Source organism: Hippopotamus amphibius, chromosome 9, assembly GCF_030028045.1.
Source record: "Hippopotamus amphibius kiboko isolate mHipAmp2 chromosome 9, mHipAmp2.hap2, whole genome shotgun sequence".
Taxonomy (NCBI): domain Eukaryota; kingdom Metazoa; phylum Chordata; class Mammalia; order Artiodactyla; family Hippopotamidae; genus Hippopotamus; species Hippopotamus amphibius.
This window is the reverse complement of record NC_080194.1, coordinates 141,199,729-141,215,018: the sequence shown is the minus strand read 5'-3', so window position 1 is coordinate 141,215,018 and position 15,290 is coordinate 141,199,729. Positions and strand designations below refer to the sequence as shown.

Genomic DNA, 15,290 nt, shown 5'->3' with positions numbered 1-15,290 from the left:
AGGTGTGTGGAGGGGCGCTCGTGACTCTCCTCGTGTCCAGGAGGAGCCTGTCTCTTCCCGCCGGCCTCCTGTCCGTCTGTCCATCCTCAAGGACAAGAAGGCCGCTCTGCGAGGCTTGTCCCGACCCAGCCGTGCCCACCTCTGGCTACCCATGTGTCCCACGGACCCCGGACGTGTCAGCCGCGGCCGCCTGCCTCCTCTGACCTCTCACCAGCTTCATTGTGTGGTCTGTCCTCCCGCCTGGCCGTTACACAGACCATCATCCGACGTTTTGTCTCAGGACCCTTTCTGATGAGCTGGCCTTGGGGTCCCAGTTCCAGCCTCCGGAAAGTCAGCATCACACAGATACGCCAGAAATTTTGAGCCCGGGCGTCTCTTACGTGACTGCCTCCCCCACCCAGTGTGAGCTCTGCGTTCCCGCCAGTGCCCCCCAAGCTCCCCCGGTCTTCCTGCGCCCGCTCCTTATCCTCCCAGTCAGCCCCCACCTCCTCCACGAGCTGGAGCTGCGGCCCGGCTCTGTGTCCAGCCCAGCAGGTCCCCGCCGCCCTGTCCTGCACCATCCCCGCTGGGCTCCGGCCTCGCGCTCCTCAGCTGTGCGCCCCAGAGGCCAGGGCGGTGGCGGCCTCCCCTCTGTGTCCCCAACCCGTGGGGGTGCGGGGGAGCTGGGGGAGGACCGTGTGTTCCTCGCTCCTCCCCTGCTGGGCCCGTGTGTCCACGCTGCCCCGTTGCACGCGTGCCACCCGGGGCCCGGCGTGGGCGCTGCGGGGCTGCGGGGCTGCCAGCACACACGTGCCGTGGGCTCCACGCCTGTCGGCGTCACGGTGTTTGTTCAGCTGAAAAGTCTGTGAACCGCAGAGGGAGTCGAGCATAGATCTGATGAGTTCTGCTCAAGAATTAGTCAAGGGTGAGAGGGGGCCCAGAAAGTCTTCACAGAGGAGGGGCTGAGCTTCGGAGGCTGAGCTGGCTTTTCCGACGCGGGCAGGAATGGCTGGGCTCAGGGAGCTGCGCGTCACTGGTCATGGCCTTGACCACAGCCAGGCGCTTCCAGGCTCTTGCGAGAGCACCTGGTGTTGGGGGCGGGGCTCACGAGCGTGGAGGGGGAGGTCCAGAGGGTGCAGGGGGCGGCATGACCCCAGCAGTGCAGAGGGTTCCACGCAGCCCAAGTGTCAGGCTCTGGGAGGCTGGCGTGCGGACGGAGCAGAGGGGCTGGTGTTGTGGGCCTTTCTGAGGCCCGGCAGGTGGGACTCGGTGACGCATTCGGCGCCCGTGTGCAGGGAGGACCGTGGGTGGAGTGGAGATCCCGGAGCACAGCCATGGCTGGAAAGAGGGCAGGCAGGTGAACGCACTGGTTCTGGCGGGAGGGATGGTTCGCCGTCAACCCCGGAGACAAGCCTGTGAAGTCTTCCGTCAGAATCGCTTCCCAGGCGCTAAGACGCCACTCGGGACCCCCAGGGTCCCCCTCGTCCGCGTCACACAGGTCTGCTCAGGCTCGTGGGTCCTGCCTCTGCTTCCAAGGCCTCAGGTCACCTGCCCGTCTCTCCTCCCGACTTGGAAGTGAGACCGGGGTGGCCCTCAAGGGGCCTCTGTGAGCACGGCCAGTGTCCACACGTAGCAAACGGCCCGGACACCAGCCAGCCCTGTCAGCCTTCTGAGTTAACGTTCCTCGTGTCGGAAAACCTTCCGTTCAGGGCGTGTTTACAACGCAGTTCTGACACTGCCTGGAGCTAGCGCAGACCCCGCGGGGAGGGACACCGTCCTCACTCCAGACACCGCTGCTTGTGCCGGGGCTCCTAACACACTCACTCCCCGTCAGTTCAGTGATTCCCTGGAGCAACGCACAGGGCTCAGTTCATGCTTACGATTCCGTTTTACCACGAAGGGTGACGACCAGGACCGGACAGCTGAGGCGGGGCACAGGGCACGGGCTGGGAGGCCAAGCACAAAGCCTGTGGCCTCAGGACCCACCACCCTCCCGGCACACACGTGTCTGATCCCCAGCCGGCATGTCCGGTGAGCCCGGTGTCCAGTTCTGTTGGGGTTTCAGTACGCGGTCGTGACTGGGCGGAGCCTTGGCCGCGTGACTGAGCGCCGTCCCGGGCCCCCACCCTTCCTCTTCTGGGGGATCGCTGGCTCAGGCCCCAGCCCTCTGATGCATGGCGGGCCTTTCCAGCGTGCACACCCGCCTCCTGGAACCGTGAAGGGCCCTCCCACGCGTGACCTTTAGCACAAGCTCGGGTGCGACCTGAGGGGTCCGCCACAAATAGCAAAGACATTCCTGTCACTCAGGAAATTCCAAGGGTTTAGAAGTTCCATCCCAGGAACCCAGGACAAAGACCAAACTTGTCTCATTTGGATATATATATATCCAGGTTTAGTGTCAGCTTGTTTGCAGGTGGGACTGTTTCAACAGCTTTGGTGTGGTTTAGTTTGGTTTCAGAACAAACCACATCCACCAAGAAATGGAGAGAAGCAGAGAGGATGTTTTCGTCCCGGCCTTTCCTTCATATTGGCCTCTGTTGGAAATCTAAGGGAGGTTCCGCTATTGGAGAACTCAGACAGAAGTAACTGCTCCTCTTCTGATTTAAAGCTTAATTCACAATGAAAGGGAAAACAAGACAGCATTTCAGGCTCAAGCTTATTCTTCATTGTACTGCTTTAAAGTCGCAGTCTACGTTAGAAATATTAATTTATAAACGGTGCGGGTGGGTTATAGAGAGCTGTGTTTCTTAGGTAGCTGCAAGCACATAACAGCTTAATAAATTCTGAAGTGTAATGAGTATGTTTTTTAAATTAAAAATATCAAGTATAATTATGGCTTTTTGTGCTGACCTATGTGCGTTAGCAGTAATTGATGTCTAAGAGAGACCAGAAGCTAGTTGGCAGGTGAGGCGGGTCGCACTGGCCCCACCTTTCCCAGCACTCTCGTAGGAGGAGAAGCCGTCCCTAATGGCCACAGGACGGGGTCCTGCTCCCGGAGCGTGAGAGGTGAAGGTTAAGTGCGGGCCCGGCGGCTTCTGATGGCAAGGTCGCTGACCGCGTGGTTTCTGCTAGAGAAGACCCTTTCTGTTAGTAACTTCTTTCCAGAATGTATTTGCTCCATGTTTCCGTTTTATAGCTTTGCTGATGCACTGTTTACTGTTTCCATGGGGTTTCCGTTAGTGTTCTCACCACATGTCCCTCTCAGTGCTTTTCCCGAATCTCCATTATCCGAGAGAAGGCAGAATGACAACATAACCTCGCAAGCGCAGTAACGAGGCAGCTGCGCGGTCCAGGAATACACGTGGGCATCTTGGCTGGCAACGCCACACGGCTGGGGTCGGAAGCACGCGCCCTAAGTCATGTTTCCCAGGCCTGTTCCCACTCTGCGCTCCTGCATTCCCAGTAACAGCCTCTAGCTGTAAAGACAAACTGTCGACCAAGTTTTCTCAATTACGTAGCCTGCGGCATAAAATCAGCACTCCCAACTCGATTTAAGTGAGAGTCATTAGTTGTTTAATCCCTACCAGAGGAGGGATTAAATCGAATTATGTTTGGAAAATAAAACGCGTTGTGAATGGTGAAGGGTTTGGGGGGCGGGGAGTACTTAGTGTGTGTGTTCGGGGCCTGTTTGATGTCCTCCATTTTCCAAACATTGCACGCGAGGACCCGCAGTGTTGGAACCAGGAGGCTAACCTGCAATTCTGATGTGCGTTTTCTTTTCTTTTCTTTTTCTTGTTTGTGCCTTTGTATCCAAGTGAACTGCCTCATTCACCCCAGAACCTCCTGGCCAGCCTGAACTCTTCCCACAGCCATGCCGTGGTGCTCTCCTGGGTGCGGCCCTTTGATGGAAACAGCCCTGTCCTTTATTACATTGTGGAGCTGTCTGAAAACAGTAAGTATCGAAGCAGCTCTGTCACCATGGACGATAATCAGATTTCTCCCTGTGCTCTTAATGTCCTTAACCTTTACTTCTGGCTCAGACCCAGAACAACTAGGCAAACGTTACAATGCCTTACCGAGTTTCAAATGAAAGCCGCAGCTCGGGCCTTGGGAAAAGTAAAAGGCGTCCTGGGAGCCTAGGCGGGCAGCGGGAGGAGTGGCTGGAGGGCCTCTGGGGCGGGGGGGGGGGGGGGGGGGGGGGGGGCCTGGGTTTGGGCCGAGGCCCCAGGGGGCCATGCACACAGGGCCGCCCTGAGCAAGGGTACCCGATTCAGCCTCGGACGAACTCGGAAATGCGTGAACAGTGCCTCCACCTGGGGCTGATCTGAGGGCCATCAGCGTTGATCGTCAACCCGTTTTGGAGGTTTTGGCGCAGACGCCGTGCTAAGTGCTGGTGGGCCCTCTCTAGCCTCATGTCGCTCACCTCTCGGCGCGGTCAGCACCGCGGTCAGCACCGTCCTTCACTAAACAGTCTCCTACCTCACTGAGCTTCCCTCCAGCCGCACCGGCCACTCCCCTCCTCTCCTCTGCTGGTATAAACCCCTGGCCCAAGGTCGCGGGTAGTAACAGGTGAGGAGGGGACTTCACCAAGGTCACGGGTAGCAGCAGGTGAGGAGGGGATCCACCCGGCTGTCAGCCTCTGGAGCCTGTGCTCCTCCTGACGGCCAGGCCGCTGCAGAGGAGTGGGAGGCAGACCCCTCCCTCTCGTGCTTGAGCAGCGGCCTGTGGTGGCTGCACGGGATGGCACTTGGGTTTCGTCTCTGCGGGGCTTAGAGGAAGCCACTCTGTGGACCTGCCTTTATTTGAATCGCCCGCCCAACCCCTCTAGTATTCTCCTTCCACGTCCTGGGTTCTGAACGCTCACGCTTGACTACACGGCTTCGGTTCTGGGCACATGAGACCGAGGTGCCTGGGGCCCAGGCCCGCGCCCCCTCTGCGTGGTCGTCTGCGATGCTGATCCCACCTCTCTCCTCAAGGAGAGGGTGGGTTGTGAGTAGAGATCAGCCAACACCATCTTAGCCTCCGTTCAACGGCTCTGATCAAGGGGGGGTGGGGCAGTTGGCCGCATTGATTGAAGTCACCTTTCTGAGCAGGTATGGTTTTCGCGAGGATGTCAGGGCCTCGTGGCCTGTGAGCAAAACGGGGCCTGATGGTGACGTGCACGGAGAGAACCGGCAGGAGCAGGCTCTCCACGTGAGTGCTGGCGTCTCCTTGAGATCAGGGCTGTGGTCCCGTCCCTGTGCCCCGAGGAGGCGCTCACCAGATGAACTGGGTCAGTGCCTCTGGTAGCGTCCCCAGTGAGGGACTCACGTTATTGTCACAGGCCATCCGCCGTAAGGGAGGTGCTCTGCGGAGCCCGGGTTACGTGGGATAAGGCACTGTTTCAAACGCCGCCCAACTGTTTTCTCAACAACGTGCATGATGGGTTGGCTGTTTGTGAGACATCTTGCCTAAATAAAAAGCAGGTTTTACCTGCAGTCACTCATTCTGTCTGTCTGTTCGTTCAGCACCAAGTCCCGACTGGGCATCTGCGCTGCACCAGGCACCCTGCTGGCTGCCGGGGTGCAGAGCCGAAATGACCAACCTCAGCCCACTGACAGCAGAGTCGTGGTCAGGCACGTCCACACATCCTGCCGCATGACGCGCTCCCGGTGAGGTACATCCCGAGTGCTGTAGGGAGGTTGCGGGGGGACCAGACGGGAGATAGACAGCGCCTTCAAGAGGGGCAGGCGTGACGTGGGCCTGGGTCGGCGGAGGACAAGGGCCCCAGAGTGTGAGCCACGAGGCGTTTAGAAACGCCAGCTTTCAAGGTGGTGGTAACGTGGGGGACCAGCCAGGATGCTGAGAAAGGGACCGCTGAGGCCCTCGTCCTCCCTCATCAGCCTCCGGCTCCCGTGCTGGCCCCACCTGCGGCTGACTGGCACCCAGAGGCTTTCCTGTAGAGCCCTAGTGTAGAAGCATCTGGAGTCCTCTGCACCATTGTTGCGATTGCATTGAGTGTGATTATCACACAAGGAGTCTGAAATGGACAAGATGGTTATCTCCGGGCTGATCCTGATTTCGATTGCAGGAAACACAACTGCAGCCTTGGCTGAATCATTTCGTGCTGCTCTCAGTGGACTGGCCGCACGTCTCCCTGCCGTGCAGAGAGCAAGACCATCACTGTCTTCTGGGCCAGTGATCTGGTGTTTATGTCTATTAGGAACCCGTGCCCTTAAGAAGCAGCTGAACGTGATGGCTCGTTATGGTCAGGAAGAACAGCCTAGCAGCAAGTACACTAAAATGGAGATGGTATTTGGCCTACACTCAGTGCTGTGCAAGTGGACAGCTCTAAATAGCTCCATCCAACGGCCCACTCATCCGGCTTCTCGGGGCACTCGGTGCCGCCAGCACCTCCTTGCAGGCTGCGTGGGATGCCATTCTCCTGGAAACCCTGGATCCTGCAGGGACCAGACTGGCGGGGTTTAGTGGCAGAGGCAGGCACTTCATAACACCTGCCCTCGCAATGTGCCAACCATCATCAAAGAGCCTCTTCAGAGCTGTTATGGAGCAGAACTCTGGAGCTTGTGCCGCGTGTTTGTAGATGCCCTCGGCTACAGCCGGAGCCCTTTTGTGGAGAGTGTGGCCCCTGCAGGCGTCCCGTAGTTCCTCCGTGGAGCTGTAGTACTCTTGCCCAGGAGTCTCTGTGGCACGCCAGGAGCTGGAGAGGGCAGCAGCGTCCCAAGGCCTGGCCCGAGGTACAGGCCTGCTGGGCTGGGGGCAGCGGGTCAGGCCCGGCGGCGGCCAGGGAGCCTAGGGGATCCCTGTTTTGAGAGAGAGCAGGGATGCTTAGTGTCGTCATAGCAGGGACCCTGTATACAGGCGGAGAACTCTGTTGCATAGCAAAAGGATCTGGCCCACGCTCTAAGATGTTTGTTGAGTTTGATCACAAGGGGGAGACTGCCAGAAAAAACTTGTAGTGAACACTGAAGTGGACCCCAAAACTGGTCACTGGGCATCTCATCGAGAAGCCTTCAGGTTTACCTGATGCTTTGGGGGCCTGCGCTTTTCATTGTTTTTGAGCTATTTTCACAACTCTAGACTATAGGAAACTTGTAGTGCTGCAAGTTATTCTTGTCCATAGAGATGCCAGTAAACTGAGTCCCGGTTATCAGTGGTTACTGCAGTAGCTGGCTGCTGCTCTACAGCTACCGGTCAGCTTTGCGTGTGTTTCTGAATTCACTTTAGCGTTCCTGATTGTGTGTGTGTGTTGTTGGAATTCTCCTGTGATACAATGTAACATCTTACTGGTTTCCCTCATTAATTAATGACAAGTAAAATCTTTGACACGTGCGCATTTTATATTGGGGTGAGAACCATGATTTTACCTCCTTAAAAAGGTGTCCTTTAACACGGCTGAACCGGCATCACGTGGTGTTGGACGCGCACAGACGCGCAAGCTCCTGTGATAGCCCTGACATTGGGGGGAGGCCATCTGCGTGTCTCAGACGAATTCTCAAACCGAGCCCGTCCCTGTTTTCATGAGTTTAACTGAGGCATTTTACTGCTAAAACAGAATAAGTGTGGTCTTTGACCACTTAGAAAAAGTGGGTCTTTTCCCCATTAATTTGTTTAAATCTTAGCAGGTGTCTCCTTAGCAGGTGTCTCCTGTTGTCCTGTGCCCGTTAACAAGCATACGTCTATGAAAATTTCAGAATAGTTCCTCTTGTTTAGTTCTACTGTTAGTTTTTAACAGATATGAGTGTTCATAGTTATGGTTTTGCTTTATACCTTATAATATTTAAATTTAATTAAAATATAAAAAATGCCTAATTTTTATTATTAAAGTTACATATGCTCATGAATAAAAATTTTAGAAATTACTTAAAGCACAAAGAATAAAAGTAATCCCTGCGGTCCCATATGTGGAAAGCAGCCTGCCCCCACATCCCTGGCCCCTCTGCCGCCACCTCCCCCAGGACTCAGCTGCATCCCTGAATCCCTCGGCCCTCCGTCCTCAAGCCCCCTCCCCCAGCTCCTTCCGCCTCTTCATCGCCCCTTCCTGCCATCCGCCCCCCTCTGCCGAAGCTGTAGCATCACTTCCAAAGGACGGACCCAGCGAGCACTTTTCCGCCCCCAATTCCCGGACATCCCTGCGTCCCGTGCTCCCATCGCCTCACCACTCTGCCCCTGGGCTCAGCTTCATCTCCCTCCTCACTCTCACCTCCCAGCCTTTTTTCTCTTGGACCATTTTCTCTGACTCATCTGACTTCATTTCCAGTCCTGCCCTTACCGTGTTGCTCAGGACACTGGTCTTCTCTCTGCACGTTTCCCCCCGCGATCCCTGCCCCGAGGCTCACCTCCCATCCAAGCTGCAGCTCCCTGTCACCTGTTTCCAACCCAGACCTCAGATGCACGTGGACAGCCCCACCTAGATGTCCCTGGGTTCACCAAATTCAAACTGTCAAAGTAGAGCTCATCACGTCCCCCCACAGTTTTCCAGGTTAGAAACAGAGACCTTAGTCCTGACTCCTCACCACGCCTCACCCCCACGAACACATCAGTACATCCTGTTGGGTTGGTTTTACCTCACAGGCTTCTGGGCTAATCCACTGCCCCTCCCATTCCTGCAGCCCAGTCCCCGACTGGCTCTGCCCCGCACACAGCCCCACCCCTCTGGCCTGCTCAGACCCACTGTCCATGAGCCCCCGTGGGAGTTCTCTGCACATCTGCCAGTGCACACGCCCTGCCTGAAGCCCTGCAGGGGCTCCCGGAGCACCACAGCCAGGCTGGGCAGGGACCTCGGGCTCCTCCGTGGTCACCTTGGCCCCCAGATGTGCTGGAGACTAGTCCCAGGCCACCTTCTAGCCGGGCTGCCAGTGCTAATCGGCTTCCTCACCACCGAGAGTGGATTTCAGGCTTATTGGCACGGCTCACAGCACCATTTATCACCCGCCCCCGCCTGCCTCTCCAGGTTTATCTCCAGCCACCCATTCCTCTGCTTTTCATGCTTCTGCAACAAGGCTTTGCTCCGGGCCCGTTCGCCAGTCCTGCCCTTCTGTGTTCAGCTCCGTTGTGGCGTCTCCTCTGTGCGCTGTCCCCAGTCTCCTGCTCCCGCATCCTGGGCAGCAGTGCTGAATCACCCAGCAGGCAAAGCAGGCCCTGAGAGACCCGGCACAGGCAGGACACCAAAACTAAGTCAGATATCCAGAAGGAAACTCAATAACTTCCCCACTCCAAGTTTGCAAAGATACTTCCCTGTGTTTACATTGAGAAGATTTATGGCTCTGAGCCTTGAGTTCAGGTCTCATATAGTTATTTGACTTTCATTTCTTTGATTTCTGGTCCTGGTGAACACATTTTTCCAAGCTGGTTGCTTTTTGCCCTTCCTCTGCTATGATCTGTCAGTTTCCTTTCCCTATTTTTCTATCAAGGCCTTAGGGTTTTTTCGGTCATTTGTGACATGAATTTTTTCAATTTGCTTTCTACCCTTAACTTTTGTGTGTATTACTTTTTGACGTACAGAAGTGTTTATCATGCAGTAAATCTATTGATATTTTCCTTTATGACTTCTTTCATTTTTATGTTTGGATATTTCAATACTGTCAAGCATAACATACATATTTTTGTAAGTTTTCATCTTGTCTGTAAAGCTTTAAGGTTTACTACATCTAACTCTTTAATTCATCTGGAATTTAGATGCAAGTAATCTGACATGTGACTTTTTATTTTTTCCAAATGACCCCATTTTCTCAACATGATTTATCGAATAATCCACTTATTTATGAATTGCCTTTTTCATATATTAAGGGGACCTGTTTATGTAAAAGTCTATGGAGTTTGTTTGGATCTGTTGATTCATCATCTGATTTTCTGCCAGTTTTATAATATTTTAATTGCTTTAGTCCCAAAATATGTTTTAATAACGGATAAAACAGTTCCCTTATCTTTTCAGAATTTTTGTTCTTATCACCTGTTTATTCTTCTAGAAAAAAAATTGGAATTATTTTGTCACAATGACTTTTTAATCATGTTAAACCTATGATAAGTTTTACGTGCACTGACTTCTTGGTGATGCTGTCTTCCCATCCAGAAAATAATGTGCTTCTCCATTTCTTCAGCTATTTCTTTCTGTTGCTTAGTAAAGGTTGCAGGTTTATACCCATAGGTTCTATACTTTGTTACAGTTGCGCTAAGATTTTGTCTTATTTCTACTGTGGGTAGGATTTTCTTTCCATTTCATCTTCTAGAGAGTTATTCATTGCTGGAATACAGGAAAGCTACTGATGTTTAGGTATTTGTTTATTATTATTCTAAATATTTTTCAGTTGATCATTTTAGTTTTCAAGGTAGACAACCATATCTTCTCCAAATAGTAAAAGTGTGCTATTTCCTTTTGCTTTTATGTCTAATTGGGTTGGTCAGAATAATTTTAAAAAAGTAAAAGTAACTGGCATACTCGCTGTCTATCTGATCTCTTTACTGTTGTGTATGATATTGATTTTCTGTTGTTTATTGAGTTTTGACAAATATACATGCAGCATGTAGCTCACACCTCAAACAAGATACAAGACATTTTCAGCCTTTCAGGAAGTTCCCTGTGTCCCTTTCCAGTGTTCCTCCTTCAAAGGCAAGCACTCTCCCAACTTCCGTCTGGACTTCCTATAAATGAACATGACACGGATTTGCAACAGCCATTTCTCATCACGTGATACATTCCTCCCGTTCCTCGTTCTTGGGATTTTAAACATATATGCAAGGATATTTCTTCTTTCTAAGCAAGTTGTTTTTTTTTTTAATTATTCCATTTAGCAATACCCTGCAGTTTATGCGGGAGAACTCACTACATGTGTACCCTGCAGGCTCGCAGCTCGGCCATGAACCCCCGAGGTCCTGCCTCTGGACCAGTTTCCGAGCTGACTCTGAGGAGCTTGTCGCCATCATGACTCGAGCTTCCCGAGCCACAAGTTGAAATCAATGTCTTTTTCCTTAACTTAGAAAGAAACACCGTCTTCTGTAAGTTAATACCTTTCTTCGTCTGTTCCAAAGATGTGCAAGAACTGTCAGGTTGGAAGGATGTTTCTGCATCCTCCGCGTCTTCACAGCCTCTCACACGTGGGGCCGTCCACACAGCAGGCGGCTCTGCTGCCCGGGGGCTGCTGGTTCCCCGGGCGACTTCGCAGCTCGCTCTTAAAGCCCCACATCCCGAGCGCTGCTTTGCTCCCTTAGTCACCTAGGGACCCAGGGCTGAACCGGCACTCAGCTGAACTTCCTACGTCCTCCCAGGTGCTAGGACGTCTCTCTGGCTTCTTCTCCTTAATGAATTTGGATTCATTTTTAATTTTCATTCCATCATCCAGTTGTGTGCATATTTTCACTTTAGACGGTCTTTAAGCCCTCGTTAAAAGTAGGTCTCTCTTTCTCCACACACACTCACTCGCACACACACACACTCACACACACAGGACCGAATGATGCCACACTGAGGTGTGAGCAGCTATGGCTGCAGCCGGGCAGCTTGACCCGTGGAGCGGGCGGCGGCTGTGCAGGCAGCTGGGGTCCTGGCGGGGAGGGGGGCCGAGGGCGGTGTCTCTGAATCGGTGAGTGAAGCCCCATGAGGCGCAGGTCCGGCCGCTGCCCGGTAGCCTGGTGGGTGTGGCGTATTGGGGTTCAGGCAGCGGTGGCCCAGGGCACATTCTGGACCCGTCACTTTCTTGGGCAGGGCCTCTCGTGCCAACTGCGGACCCAAGACTGGCTTTGAGACGGTCTCCGAGGCCCGGCGCCTGTGCCCCTCCGAGGCCCGGCGCCTGCGCCCCTCCGGGGTCCTGCGAGGGGGGAGCCCCCTCCGCGGCGAGGCTCTGCGCCCGGCTTGCCATCCTCCCGCCGCCGCCCCAGGCGCGTGCAGCACCCCCGTCCCCTCGCCACCCCGGACCGCAGAGCTGAGGCCGGGCCGCGTGCTGGTGTGGTTGCCAAAGCGGCAGAGAGACTCTGTTCTTCCTGCTTCAGGTCGCTTTCATCCATCTTTGAAACACATCTCGCACGCTTTCCAGCAGCCTCGAGTGTGAGGAGCTGGTTTCCTCTGGGCTCACATTTCTGCAGCTTTTTGCGTATCTAACCCCACGTTAACAGCACTTGCTCCCATTTTAAAATCCCTCCAGGAAGACAGCGCGCGTCACGGACATTCCCTGTCCCGTTGCTGTGTTGTAGGCCCAGAGGGGGCTGAGGAGGGGGGATGGGGTCCTGTCCCCCTTGGCTCCCCACCCTCCCTGCCCCTGGGCAGGATGAGGAGATGGGCCGGCAGCGGAGCGGCCCCGCAGCCCACAGACGGCCGCCCCTCATGCCGCTCAGCGCGGAAGCACAGCAGTCCTGCTGCGTGTCTTCCGCGAGGCCGGCTCAGCTGCTTCCACCCGGTCGCCGGCCAGCCGCGGTCAGACGTGTCCCCAGCCCACTGCGTGGGGCTCCCCTCACCGAGACTGGTCGCCTGCCCCAGGCCGAGCTCCCCACCACTTCTGCGTTTGTCCAGTCCCCGTGTCCAGCCCCTCCGACCAGTGTCTCCTTCTCTGATGCAAAGGGCTTCTCCAGTTCAGGGGTCACGCTCTTCCCAGGACTGTGTCCCCCTCAGCCCACGCCGGGGTCACGTTTGGTGTCTCAGCCGCAGCTCAGGAGGCCCAGTCCCTCGGATGTGAACAGCGGAAGGTCTCGAAGCCTGTTCTTGCCGTCACTCTGGCCATATTCCTTAGCAGAGAACTTCGTTTACTTCCTAAATGCTCAGCTCTTCTGTTCTTAACTCTTAAGGCAGAACTTGGTACATTGCAACTCTGACCCCACAGACTTCTATTGTTTCTCTAAAGGCAGGTGCAGCAGAGAAAGCCTCCCCAAGGTGGAGGACATAAAACTGTTTTTTAACTGTCTGCTCTTTGGGATTTTGTCTTAAGCAGAGAGTACCCATCCACTTCCTGCTCCTTATCCTGGACCAGTGAGGATGTCTGACTAGTCTGAGCCTCTCACCCCAGCCATCCTTAGGGGAGTATGGCCCGTCCCTCCTGTGACCTCGGTCTTATCCCCCACGGTTGCCAGGAGTAGGTCTGGGTCACAACGTCCTTTGAAAATTGTGTTTCGATTCACTCATCTTAGGAATGTTTAATGCCGCGATAGAATCGTGGAAGACCTCATGGTCTTCTCTCAAGAGTAGGGTCTATTCTAAAAATGTTATTTCTGCCAGCTCAAGCTTGAAATTCTAAAGTGCCACTGCAAATTATATTCCTCTCATTCTTTTAATAATTTTTCATCCATAATCCTGCAGAAGGACCTCATTTAACCTTTGCAGAGCTGGCTATTATCTGTGCTTCTCCTTTCACATCCAGATGAGCTGAGCGTGAACGGGGAGAGGCTGCTTCATCGCCCTGGCGTGCTTGCCCCCTGTTCCCGCGTCAGCCTGAGCGGAGGAGTGGCCTGGAGTGGGGTCCATCCCACAACCCCCCCACCCCCACCCCCACCCCCCCAGCGGCCTCGCTCCGTGCAGGTTGAGATTATTTGTTGTCTGGGCTTTGAAACTGTGTCTCTGTTGACACGGTGACAATAACGTGAGGGTGCTTTAATAGAGAAGCGAATGTTATTCATCCCACCAAACTGCTTTCAATGACTCGTTGAGATGAACACTGAAATATAGGTCAGAGTCTCTGAAAAACTTGAAAATAATTACACAAAGCACTTGAAAAATCATGAGAATAGTTTAAAAAACAACTGTAGTAGCGACCTCGGCTTGTTTTGTGTCATGTTTTTCTCCTACTCTTTATTTTACAAATTTTTGTTAATGAACTTGTTGCTTTTTTTTGTGAGATACATGCATATATATGTGTATACGTATGAAAATAAAATTTACCTTTTTGTGTTACTCTATGGATGTACGGTTCTCAGGGTAGATCCAGGTTTTATAGCTTATGTAATTTTGGAGCTTTTGGTGAGAAAAACCATTCAGTACTGAAAGGACCCCCACCAGGACTTTGGGCAGGGCCGCCGCAGCTGGGGGCCGAGAGCTCAACGTCCCTCTGGAGGGGGCACAGGGTCCGCCACGAGGGCCATTGGGTGACCGCTGTGTGCAGCCCATGCAGGGTCACTCCACCCCAAAGGCAGCAGGTCCCCAAACATGAGAGGTTCCCCAGATGTCTGGGACAGCCCACCCTCCAGAGCTCTAGCACCGAGAAGAATCCCGGTGGCTTAAATCTGGGCTCCCCACATCCAGCTGGCGAGCGCTGTGCATGCCTGGTGACCGCCACGTGCCACAGCCCTGATCTCTTCTCGTGCAGGACACCTGGGGTCTCCAGTGCAGGCCCCACACCTGCCCCTCTCCTCTTGGTCCACGCCAACCCCTTAACTGACTGGCCTTTTTCCCCCTCGCTAAACATTTTATTTTAGAACAGTTTTAGGTTTACAGAATAGCTGTGGAGACAGTGAGCTCCCTGAACCCGACGCTCGGTTGCCCCCCCATTAGCATCTTGCCTTTGCGTGGGGCACGCGTCACAGTCAGGGAACCAGCATTACACGTGATCGTCACCGGAGGCCGTGCTATATCGGGTGTCCGCATTTTGCAGATGTCCTTTTCTGTCCCCGGGTCCCATCCGGCACCACATCACCTTCAGGGCCCGCGCTCCTTGGGCTCCTCTTGGCCGGGCAGTTTCTCAGACTTGCCCTGGTGTTGATGACCGTGACAGCTCTGCGGGGTGTCGGCCAGGCGTTCTGTAGGATACTGCTCCGCTGGGGCTCGTCAGAGGGTTCTCTCACGGTTAGAATGGAGCTCGGGGTTTGTGAGGGGGGAGACCACTGAGGTGAAGCGCCCTCCCCTCACTTCCCATCCCACCGGCCCCCGATCTCAGCACGGCTCGTTGCTCTAGACGCGGGACGGGCTTGTAAACGTCGGGAGCTGTACTTGAACTTGTGCCTAGGGTTGCATTCGCATGGCCCTGTCCTGAGGGCACGGTCAGCCTAGGAAACCCAGAGCACTTGCGTTCAGCGTCTATACAGCCAGCCGGGCTGGGGAAGGAGAGTCTCTGATGAGTGTGACCTTGCTGGACCCTCCAAGAGAATAGCTCCCCTTCTGAATCGTCTCTGCCACCGAGCCCTCGGCTTCCTTGCTTTAATACTAAGCAACTACCAGAAGTCAGGAGAACAAAGCTGTGCTTATCCACGAGGCGGAAAGATCAGCCCGTGGTCTCCGCCTCTGATTGTCGTGTGTGAATGGGGATGCTCGTACCTGCCTACCTGCCACAGGTAACTGTGGAGGTTGAGTGTGCACAGATGGAGGCATCAGCAGTGCCTGGGGCTTGGCAGGTGCTTCCCCAGAACAAGAGAGAATCGAGTTCCTACTGTGTGCCTGGCATTCTTCCAGGTGCTGA

The 15,290-nt window shown here is 54.3% G+C and overlaps 1 protein-coding gene across 1 annotated transcript in view; it reads left to right on the top strand.

Moving 5' to 3' along the window:
* Nucleotides 1–15,290, top strand: part of SDK1 (sidekick cell adhesion molecule 1) — a 793,009-nt gene that overhangs the window by 608,860 nt on the left and 168,859 nt on the right. The window contains exon 14 of the mRNA XM_057750135.1: nucleotides 3,735–3,871. Within this exon, the coding sequence (XP_057606118.1) occupies nucleotides 3,735–3,871 (137 nt within the window). The remainder of the gene's footprint in view (nucleotides 1–3,734; nucleotides 3,872–15,290) is intronic.